This window comes from Oratosquilla oratoria, chromosome 32 (genome assembly GCF_046742065.1).
Source record: "Oratosquilla oratoria isolate Oo_2021 chromosome 32, ASM4674206v1, whole genome shotgun sequence".
Classification (NCBI taxonomy): domain Eukaryota; kingdom Metazoa; phylum Arthropoda; class Malacostraca; order Stomatopoda; family Squillidae; genus Oratosquilla; species Oratosquilla oratoria.
The window spans coordinates 35,664,659-35,676,820 of record NC_134808.1 but is presented as its reverse complement, the minus strand read 5'-3'; the positions used below and the strand labels follow the sequence as shown (position 1 = coordinate 35,676,820).

The window sequence follows — 12,162 nt, the reverse complement described above, 5'->3', positions numbered from 1 at the left end:
TTGAGATCCACGAGAATTTCACTTTTTACTTCAGGACGTCAATCTCCGCCGTCCATCTAACGGACGCGCGCGCGCGCGCGCGTGTGTTTGTGTGTGTGTGTGTGTGTGTGTGTGTGTGTGTGTGTGTGTGTGTGTGTGTGTGTGTGTGTGTGTGTGTGTGTGTGTGTGTGTGTGTGTGTGTGTGTGTGTGTGTGTGTGTGTGTGTGTGTGTGTTTGTGTGCGTGTGTGTGTATGTGTATGTGTATGTGTAAGTGTGGGTGTGTTCCGATCTTTTGGAACGCTGAAGTTAGCTTGTATACTCCGTGTACGTTTTTCATTTGATATTTATCAGAATTATTTTCTTAGATTAGGTCAGAGAAATAGGTAAACCTAAGGAATACTTACCGTAAAAATGTACAGTTATACACAAATTGTATAAAGATTAAACTTTCAATAACTTTATTTCTCTTAGTAAGTATGTTACAGAAAGACAACTTTATACTGGTAACATTACAAAAGGAACGTACCAACACTTTCAGTATTACAAAAGTACCACCGAATAAACTTCATATATAAACAGTTATTTATAAAGTAAAGACATGAATAAAGAAGCTCCCATCGTCATTTTAGTCCAACAAAGTGCTGTACAAATTTGATATTCTCTGTTACCAAATGGATTTATGAACTTGTGGTATTTTGCTCGCCTTACTTATACACTTTGTTTACTTGCCCACGTATTCACAAATGAAACAGAACTCTTCGTGACATTGTGCGTCATTCAAATGACCTCCGTAATTCTTATCAAGAATTCCACAGTTCTGTGTCTCTCGCCCCGTGGGTTCATGAACACTAGGAAACGATGAATATGCCCAGAAAGGAGTGCCCATAGACACGTCCGACTTGTCCTTAATCCAGCGCCAGGTTCCTTCGTGCCCTATGTCGTTGGCACCAATCCAAAAATGCTCTTTCGATACTCCTAGATTAGAAAAATAAAAGGATCTACTGTATTATTGATTTTCACACACACACACACACACACACACACACACACACACACACACACACACACACACACACACACACACACACACACACACACACACACACGTCCGTTGGATGAACGGCGTAGATTGACGTCCTGAAGAAAAAGTGAAATTCTCGTGGATCTCAACGCAAAGGAAGTACCTATTGTATTTACAACGGGGGGGATTGATCGTGATGTAGTGGGAAAGGAAGGAAAAAGGAGAAGGGGACGGATTACTGAGGGAAATGGAAGGAAATGAGGAAGGGGAAGACTTGGTCCAAGAGGCCAGGCGTCTCGTAAACAAACGAAGAACCGATCACGATTTTGGTGATGACGGGATTAACAAAAATGTAAAGATTAGAAACATAGACAAGAGCAGTACAATGGAAAGTAAGGATAATAACTTCCAGGGATTTAATGAGGGAGGGGCGGATACAAACCTCCCCCGACTGGCAAAACTGGAGGAAAAACTTGAACAAATGACCGAACATTTGGAGATTAGGTTCGTTAGGATAACAAAGATTGCGCTGTGTTGAAAGATTGGAAGAACTAGAGAAGGCGAACAAAAACTTAACTAATGAAATAGAAGAATTAAAAAGACAGTTAAAAGAAGTAAAAGAGGAGAATGAAGAATTGAGTAGGTATAGTAAGGACAACAAAGAAGCCATAGTAAAGGAAGCACAGGGTTGGAAAAAACCCATGAAAACAGTTAAGTTGCATTTACTGACATAATTAAACAGCAAATGAAAGAACAAACTGACGACTCAGTTATTAAAGTGATGAGACAGAAGGAGAATATAGTAAGAGACTTAGCAGATAAAAAGAAATGTATAATTATATTAGGAATGGATGAGAAACATAACCCAGATATGTAAATGTATATATATATATATATATATATATATATATATATATATATATATATATGTATGTATATCTATATATATATATATATATATATATGTATGTATATCTATATATATATATATATATATATATATATATACCCTGTTGTATTTTACGGGAAGCTAAGCTCGTGGTAACCCGTGTGTGTGTGTGTGCGTGCGTGCGTGCGTGTGTGTGTGTGTGTGTGTGTGTGTGTGTGTGTGTGTGTGTGTGTGTGTGTGTGTGTGTGTGTGTGTGTGTGTGTGTGTGTTTGTGTGTGCGCGCGTGTGTGTGTGTGTGTGTGTGTGTGTGTGTGTGTGTGTGTGTGTGTGTGTGTGTGTGTGTGTGTGTGTGTGTGTGTGTGTGTGTGTCTGTGTTTACCTAGTTATATTTACCTAGTTGTATTTTACGGGAAGGGGAGCTATGCTCGTGGTGTCTTGTCATCATATCTCATTTTATCTAAACTATCTTTAAATTCATGTATTGTTTTGTTCTGTTCTCGTTTTTTTCCTTAGCTTCATGTCTTTTCATTTTTCCTCCTCTCTTTCCTCTTTATTCATTTCCCGTTTCATTCATACCCTTTTATATTGTTCACTTGTTGCCAGTTTCCCTGTTTTTGATAAGATACGAGTATTCTCTGCCGTCGTTTATGACCTGAATTTAATCTTAATTGGTCTGGTCGTATCTATACTATACTTTACGAGCCTAAACTTCTCTTCGATTTGTTTCATTATTTCAGGTTCATCTTCCTGAACTAATTATAGTAAACTGCTTACTTATTCATTTTCCTCGTTGATTCTTGTGGTTCTATCTGGGTTATGTTTCTCTTTCATTCCTAATATAATTATACATTTCTTTTTATCTGCTAAGTCTCTTACTATATTCTCCTTCTGTCTCATCATCTTAATAACTGAGTCTTCATTTTGTTCATTCATTTGCTGTTTAATTATGTCAGTAAATGCAACTTTACTGTTTTCTTGGATTTTTTCCACCCCTGTGCTTCTTTTGCTATGGCCTCTTTGTTGTCTTTATTATTCCTCTTTAATTCTTCATTCTCTTCTTTTACTTCTCTACCTAATCTCCCAATGTTCGGTCATTTGTTCAAGTTTTTCCTGAACTCTTGCCAGTCGGGGGAGGTTGGTATCCGCCTCCCCCTCATTAAACACCCTGGAAGTTATTATACTCACCTTCTATTGTGCTGCTCTTATGTATGTTTCTAATCTTTACATTTTTGTTGGTCCCATTTCCAAAATCATCAGTCCTTCGTTAGTTTACAAGACGCCTGGCCTCTTGGACCAAGTCCTCCCCTTCCTCATTCCCTTCCATTTCCTTCAGTAATCCGTCCCCTTCTCCTTTTTCTCCACTTTCTCACTACACCACGAGCAATCCCCCCCCTGTAGATACAATAGGTACTTTGCGTTGAGTTCCACGAAAATTACACTTTTTCTTCAGAACGTCAATCCTCGCCGTCCATCCAATGAAAATGTGTGTGTGCGTGTGTGTGTGTGTGTGTGTGTGTGTGTGTGTGTGTGTGTGTGTGTGTGTGTGTGTGTGTGTATGTGTATTATATATATACATATATATATACATATATATATATATAATATATATATATATATATACATATTAGTTTTGAGTAGCCAAAAAGGATATATTGTTGTAGGCAGGCAAGGTTGTAAGACATTGAATTTTTTTTTTTTTTTTTTTTTGCGTATAGTCTCTATATGACGAACATTTAATCTAGTACATCTTTACATACGAAGAGGAAATTAATGGCTGCCTCCCTTTCCTAGACGTCTTCGCCACCGCTCGAAATACCGGCTTCCTAACAACAGTATACACCAAACCGACATATACCAGACTTTCCTTAAACAGGAATAGCGAGTACCCTAAGCACTACTTGCAGTCCACCATCAGTGCATACGTTAGAAGGGCCCTCGCACATTGCTCCAACTGGGCACAAATCCATCAAAACTGGAATCACATAAGTCCTCATCAACAGTGGATACGCCAATTCAGATATGCCACATGGAATGGAAGCACATCTAAACAAATGTTACAGCGAAAGAGACAAAGACACTTCAAACGTAAAAAGATCTATAAGAATCTACTACAAAAGCCACATATCCACGGAATACAGAGCAGATGAGAGGATCATCAAAAACATTACTCACAAAAAAATTATTGCCCATTGACTCAGTAAAGTACGTCCTGATCATCATATGCTAGAAAACAAAGAAGACAGACTATCTAGTGATGCGCAATCGCCCAAGCACAACGAAAACACACCGACAAGAAGACCATGTTGTATACCAATATGGCTGAAATAGTGTGTAGTGTGGGGGCTCACTCATGTATTGGTGTGACAATTAGAAAGCTACTTGAGCAATAGATCCATTCAGTCCCACCACACTTCCACACTTAACACACTATTAATAAAAAATGATGGATTGAAACACTACAATGATTGACAAAGATAGAGATCCCGAATGTTACTATTCCTTGAAGCAATCCATATTTAACAAAACAGCCACCAATAAACATCCAGGTGGAAGAACTTCAGACCCTAGTAATTGAGCAACAGCCTTTTCCATTATAAAGTATCTATGACCCACAAACCATATGACACAACAATTCGCCCTTCAAGAGAGTTCTGAAACTTCGGCCAGGATAAAAGGTCTACTAAAATAACTTACACAAGATGAGAAGTTATATGTTTGTCAATTAGAGACCGCAAGCAGATGATAAAAAATAATCTTCAAAAACTTTTAACCTAGTCTACTCACAATATATATATATATATATATATATATATATATATACATATATATATATTTATATATATGTATATATATACATATATATATATATATACAGTATATATATATATATATATATATATATATATATATATATATATATATATATATATATATGTGTGTGTACAAATGTCTGGAAGTTCTCGGACCAGCACCCTAAGGTTTGGGTCTTTTAATGTGCGTGGATGTGGTACAGATGAGAGTAAAAGGGAAGAGATAGGTAGTATGTTTGTGAGAAGAAAGATGGATGTGTTGGCTTTGAGTGAAACTAAGCTGAAAGGGAAGGGCGACTGTAAGTTTGGGAGTGTAAGTGGGAGGTTATCAGAGTGAAGAGAGGGCGAGGGAGGGAAGGGGTGGCTATACTAGTAAGTGAAGAGATAGGTAAACGTGTAGTGGAGTGGAAGGAGGTTTCTTCATGGATAATGTGGATGAAGGTGAAACTGGGAAAGGAGATGTGGGTTTTTGTAAGTGCATATGGGCCTGGCAGTGAGAAGAGTGTAGAAGAAAGGGAGTCTTTTTGGATAGATTTAAATGAGTGCATAGAGGGTTTAGTGAGAAGTTTAAATGTAATAGTACTGGGAGACCTTAATGCTAGGGTAGGAAAGGAGCCAATTGATGGATTGGTTGGGAAATGTGGAGTTCCAGGAAAAAATCTTAGTGGAGAGTTGGTGGTGGAAATATGTCTAGAAAGAGAGTTGATGCTAGCAAATACAGTGTTTCGGAAGAAAGTCAAGCATAAGTACACATGGGAGAGGGTGGTGGAGGGAAGGATGGTAGATAGAGCTTTAATGGACTATGTAGTGGTAAATAGGATTATGATAGGAAGAGTTAATGATGTACATGTGCTAAGGGGAGAGGGTGGGGAATATCAGATCATTTTCTGGTGGAAGGTAAGTTGAGAGTGGAGGATAGATGGAGAAAGAGGAAAGGGACAAAAGGTAGGGAGGTGCTTAGAGTGAACTCTTTAAATGGAAAGGAAAAGGAGAAGGAGTACAAGAAGAAGCTGAAAGAGGAGTGGGAGGGAGTGAAGGATAGAGTAGAGGTAGGTGTGGAGGAGGAATGGGGATGGTTCAAGGAGGGAGTCACAAAGTGTGCAAAGATGGTGTGTCGAACAAGAAGGACAGGAGGAAATCGAAGGAAGGGAAGTGAATGGTGGGATGAGGAAATGAAGAAGGTTGTAGAAGAGAAGAAGCGAGCTTACACAGATTGGTTACAAAATAGGACGAGGGAGTCATGTGAGAGGTACAAAGAAAAGAAAAGAGAAGTAAAGAAAAAGGTAAAGGAGGCAAAGAGGAGAGCAGATGTAAAATGGGGTAAGAGTGTGACAGAAAATTTTGCAAGTAATGAAAAGATGTTTTGGAGAGAAATTAAGAGAGGAAGAGGAGGCGAATCAAGTAGAGAAGAAAAGATAAAAGGTGCATACGGAGAGATGATAATGGAGGAGAAGGCAGTAAGGGGAAGATGGGCAGAATATTTTAGGGAGTTGCTAAATGTGAAGGAGGATAGGGAGGGAAAGATAGCTGCAGTGGGAAATGCTAAAAAAATGAGAGTGATAAGTGAGGAAAATGGAGGAGAAATAAGGAAGGATGAATCGAAGGCAGTTCTTAAGATGATGAAAGCAGGTAAGGCACCTGGTCTGGATGGATGCCATGCAGAATGTCTTAAAAAAGGAGGTACAGTGATGGTGGACTAGTTGGTGAGGTTATTTAATGTTTGCTGGAGAGAAGGTAGAGTGCCAGAGGACTGGAGGAGTGCTTGTATAGTTCCACTTTACAAGGGAAAGGGGGAGAAGTGTGAATGTAGTAGTTTCAGAGGGATTAGTTTGTTAAGTGTAGTTGGGAAGGCTTATGGGAGGATCTTGATTGAGGGGATTAGGAGAGGAACAGAGGGAGTAATTGGTGAGGAACAGTGTGGATTTAGGACAGGTAGAGGTTGTGTAGATCAGATTTTTATGGTAAAACAGATATGTCAGAAAGCTATAGGAAAGGGGAAGGATGTTTTTTGGGCCTTTATGGATCTCCAAAAGGCTTACGACAGGGTAGACAGAAAGGCACTGTGGGAGGTTATGCGGATATACGGGATAGGAGGAAAGCTTCTAGAAGCTGTCAAGAGTTTTTATGAGAGTAGTAGAGCTTGTGTCAGGATTAGAAATGGAGAGAGTGAGCGGTTTGAGGTAAAGGTGGGACTTTGTCAAGGATGCGTTATGTTCAACTTATACATGGAAGGGGTAGTGCGAGAGGTAAATGCAAGGGTAGTGGGTCAGGGATTGGAGATGGTTAAAGAAAATAGAGAAAAGTGGGAGGTGAGCCAGCTGTTGTTTGCAGATGACACTGCGCTTGTGGCGGGATCGGAGGAGGGTTTGAAGAAGTTGGTGACAGAGTTTGGGAGAGTATGATAGAAGAAAGCTGAAGATAAATGTGGGTAAAAGTAAGGTGATGAGATGTACAAGGGGTGAAAATGGCAGCAATCTGGAAGTGAGCACTAAGGGAGAGCAACTGGAGGAAGTGGATAGTTTTAGATACTTGGGTGCAAATGTGGCAGGAAAAGGTAGAGTAAAGGTGGAGGTAGAATGTAGATTGAGAGAAGCGAGTAAATGCCTTGGTAGATTAAAAAGTGTAATGAGGAATAGACATTTGGGAATGGATGCTAAGAGGAGACTGTATGAAGGAGTGATTGTGCCAACAGCACTGTATGGAGCAGAAACATGGAACATAAGAGAAGAAGAGAGAAGGAACTTGAATGTGTTTGAGATGAAGTGTCTGACAAGTATGATGGGGGTTACTAGGCTAGATAGAGTGAGAAATGAAGAGGTGAGGAGGAGAACAGGGGTGGAAAGGGAGTTGGGAGATAGGGTTGATGAAAGAGTATTAGGATGGTTTTGACACATGGAAAGAACGAGTGAAGAAGGACTAGTAAAGGAGGTATGGAAGGCAGATGCGGAGGGAGTGAACATGAGGGGACGTCCTAGGATGAGATGGATGGATGGGGTGAAGGGGGCTTTGGGGAAGAGGGGAATGTCTGTTGAGGAAGGACGGGAGAGGACAGAAGACAGGGGTGAATGGAGAATGGTTGTATATGGAAGATGTTGTGATGCATGAGGTGGAATGGACGGGGGGATGGGGATGAGGTAGTGTGTGTGAGCAAAATTTTGATGCAGCCCGAAGGGATTTCTCCCCGTCTTCTCCTTTCTATGGGGGGACGGAGAGGGGGGTCGCCGATTTAATGAAGCGGCCTTGCTGTGGATGTGCTGTGTCTTGCGACACTGCTTCTGACCCAACGTAGTGGACAAGGTGCAGGGATGACTCGTCATCTAGGAGGTGCTAAGATGGGAGGGAGGGTGGAGGGGTGTGGAGTGTTTTCAGGGATGGAATGGGTGGGAATGATTTTATGCCTTTTCCTTTTTGGCTGCCTCCCTAGTAAGGGGGAAAAAGTCTTGGTATATGTATGATTTATGTATGTATGTACAAATGTATATATGTATGGAATTATGTATGTTTATGGAATCCGAATTCATTGTGGTTTGACTTGAGAAGAGAGCAAACCAGAAACCTTTACCCAAGACTTGCAAGTGCAATGTGATTTCCCTCAAAGAGTTGGCATCAGGGAGAGTCAGAAGCTCGCCGTCAATACTGTGGCACGTCTCCCTCGCCTTCTGCCAGCTTAGCTTTGTTTTGGTAGAAACGTAGATACAGTTGCTGCCCACTTGCTTGTAGAATGTCGGGCACTTCTCGTTGCCTGTGCCGAAGAATTAAAAAAAAAAAAAAAAAAAAAGTTTGATTAAAAAGATCAAGAATACCTGGTACAACAGTCTTTTTTTTTTTTTTTTTTTTTTTTAAGTTTTAGTAGAATGAAGTATCCTTGCTGCGGCGTCCTTATTTTCAATTTCTGGTTTTTAAATGCTTGACCTTAATTTCCCTTTATTAGGTGGGGAAAAATATTGATTGTGCAAAATATCTTAATCTTTTTTATCTCTTTGTAGATACTTCATCCCTGGTATTTTGTTTTTGTTCCACTAATAAATACATATCATTTCACAATGATAAGGAGCCTACGCCAGGAGGCGCGTAGTTGTGGTAAAAAATTTCACTCTGACCCTTTGCGCCATATTGGGTTATGCGTACAGTTAACAATCGCAACCGCCAATCGGAGAGGAGTGCGGGGTTCGTACCTGCCACTAGGAAGTCGGGAGACACATTATGGGCACAAGCCGTTTTTTTTTTTTTTTTTTAACATGATTTTGTCGTTCAAACATGTGACATGAGAAAATACTTTATGTGTCCACATACCTCATGATTGTTGTTTATCCAAAAGTTGTTTCTCTTATACTTACCGCAATATCTTGATTGAGATCGGACCCCTGACAAAGCACCTGCAATAAAATCTCTTATGAGTTATAAAGTACTTTTAAACAAGTAAATATTTAGTGTATGAAATCTTATTTTCTTCTTTGTTTATTTACATATCTATCTATTCATTCAACTATCTGTTCATTTGTGTTTACTAATCCATTTATATCTTATCTATTCCTAAATTTATTCATTGAATAATTCACCAGCCATGCACTTATCTCTTTATTTATTTACCGATTTATTCTATTTGTCTATTCAATTATTCACTTAGATTTTTAATTACCGATTTATTTATAGACATTTTGTGTTGAAGGTGATGCTATATTCTGCATTGATCATTTCCTTGCAAATAATATCTGTAGATCGCACTTATCATAGTTCTCTGTAGAATTGGTGCACAGGCGGTCATAAGCTAATTATTTTTTCTAACATATTCTTATTATTTTATCTACTTGTTTATTCATTCATTCATCAATATATCAAGTTATTCAGTTCTTTGTTTATTTGTTTATTTATCTATTTGTTTATGCTCTTATTTATATGTCTATTTCTCAATTTTATTTACTCATTTATTTATTTTTTCATCTATTTACTTTGCAGTTATTTTGTTCATTGTTTATATATTTGTTTAACTGCCTATTTTCTGTTTTCTATTCTGTATTTATACTAGTTAAGTGAGTGGTTCATTGGTACATTAGATTATTTACTCTTTGACTAGTTGATTGATTAATTATCAATGCCCTAGTGAAATGTATATCAGTACCTTTCTTATATTTTCAATGTTAATTTATTTGGACTCAGAAACCTACTGGATAAACATAAGAAACGAGTAGGCCACTACAGCCTATCTTCAAATATATAAATTTGCTCATCTTCATATGAAGGTGGAACCCTGTTAGGCTGACAGTTGATCTCGACTTTTTTTCTTTTCTTTTGTACAACACAGACAACTTCCGAACTCTTACGATCATTATTATAATAACGCGGGTTTTAGATTTACGAAAGTCGAGGATGTGAACATTTTCAATGCGTTTCAGTTTGACTTACATGCCAGAAAAACAAGTCCCCATAGACATTTCTTCATAGTACTTCTTTATTTATGCTCTCGGGGTATTGTGAGCCACTAATCAGTTACTCCTTGAAGTCGTTCGTGAACTTTGACTATGAAAAGAGAAAAACAATTATAAATAATTTAATGTATAAAATATATAGATAAAGATTACACACACACACACACACACACACACACACACACACACACACACACACACACACACACGTATATGTATTTATATATATATATTCATATGTATATATATATTCATATGTATATATATACATATATATATATATATATATATATATATGTACCAAGGACTACTATTACACAGGGCGTGCACACCCAGATTCCTGGCTCGCTAGCGAAGGCCATTGCTTCTTTGTAACCTACCATTTCATATTGGACAAATATATCAAAAGTAGAAACCTAACATTATATATAGGACATATATATTAACCATTGACTTCAGAGTACTATAATCTAATATAAACTTTTATAGTGAAATAAGAAACTATTCTTAAGGCACTGCTATGTTTTGAAATGCTAATTTTAACCGAATTTAACATGTATTATTGCATGAGGTTAGTGGACACCAGGGTTGGCGATTTTTTTTTATCTTTTAAAAAAGTATATATCTTTTTTAAATAATATTTATTTGATTTAACTAGATTTCTTTCTTATAGCTTTTAAATATCATGGGATTGCTATCTGATATGCGATCTGATTGCTAAAAAATATTTTTAGCATATCAATACAAGGAGCAGTGTTATATAGACTTACCACAAGTATACAAGGAACGGTATAAGTCTACATGTAGTGTATATCACTGTACAGCCCACAACAAGTTTGAACAAGATTCTTGTTGAAACTTGTTCTGGGTAAGCAGCTTCTAACTGAGTCAGTTGCTGCTTTGGAATCAACCAGGAAGGATGTCTTCTGGACCTGGCAGAGTAGTTCCTTCAGGCAGGAAAAATGATCAAGTATGGATTTATTTTGAAAAAAAAACTACCAACAACTTCTGGTAATGGTCTCTTAGCTAAATGCAAAGACTGCAGCTTGGAGCTACAGGACATTGTGTCAAGATTGAAATCTCACAGAGTTAAATGCCAAGGTCAGCCAGAGCATACAGAAGAAGAAATTGATGACCCAGGTAAATAATTTTACTTATACACTGTACATTTCTCCCATTTCATACGCAACTATATAAATTTGGTGAACAATGGAGAGTATGTGCAATAAAAATGTGAAGGCCTAAAGAGATGATACTTCAACTTCATTACTTCTAAACTTGGGTAATGACTATATCATTATAATATAATGTATCAACTCAACTTTGGGGTCTAGATGGTTGTTATTCATTTCATTCAACACTGTGTAATATATTTCATAGGTTCCATTGGAATTCAACCTACATGGGATTCAGCTCAATGGGATTTAGCCTAACCTAAACCAACTAACCCATTATTTCTAGTGAATTAAAAAGTGAACTGAATCCTGTGTGGGCTGAATTCCAAGCTCACCTATTTCATATCCTGTTAATTATTTCCAAATAATTTAGTGGCTTGTGTGAATATGATCATTATCTAAAAGAATAACTACTGTGCTCAAAAGTAGCCTATATCACATTGTATTAATTCATTTATTTATTCATTTATGAATTATACAATATCCTAAAAATTTCTGTTTCCATTTCATTATCTGTATCAACAGCTTTAATCCCTTCATCATCGGTTCCACTTGAATTATCTGCAAACCTGACTCCACCATTTAAAAGGTCACTGTCAGACTCCTCCACAGGCGCCACTTCTGCTAAGTCATTTTCATCAAAAAGAAAGTCATTAACATCTCTAGACAGATTTATCATAAAAACTTCAGCCACTCGAAAGGAAAATCTCGACAAAGAAGTTGCAAGAATTATATTTGCTATAAATTCACCATTTCGTCTTGTTCAGCATCCTCAGTTTTTCAAGATGGTTCAGAACCTGAGGCCAGGTTATATTCCTCCATCCAGCTAAAACTGGCATTTCAAGGCATAACAGTCCCTTA

General features: G+C 37.8%; 1 protein-coding gene across 2 annotated transcripts in view; it reads right to left on the bottom strand.

Moving 5' to 3' along the window:
* Positions 1 to 442: 442 nt before the first annotated feature.
* The window catches only part of LOC143017436 (perlucin-like protein), a 13,119-nt gene continuing 1,399 nt past the window's right edge, over positions 443 to 12,162 (bottom strand). For both annotated transcript variants that reach the window (XM_076172177.1, XM_076172178.1), the window contains exons 2-5: positions 10,104 to 10,217; positions 9,038 to 9,076; positions 8,263 to 8,442; positions 443 to 955 (exon numbers count right to left, since the gene is read on the bottom strand). In XM_076172177.1, coding sequence (XP_076028292.1) covers positions 702 to 955; positions 8,263 to 8,442; positions 9,038 to 9,076; positions 10,104 to 10,140 — 510 coding nt within the window. In that variant the 5' untranslated portion in view covers positions 10,141 to 10,217 and the 3' untranslated portion in view covers positions 443 to 701. The remainder of the gene's footprint in view (positions 956 to 8,262; positions 8,443 to 9,037; positions 9,077 to 10,103; positions 10,218 to 12,162) is intronic.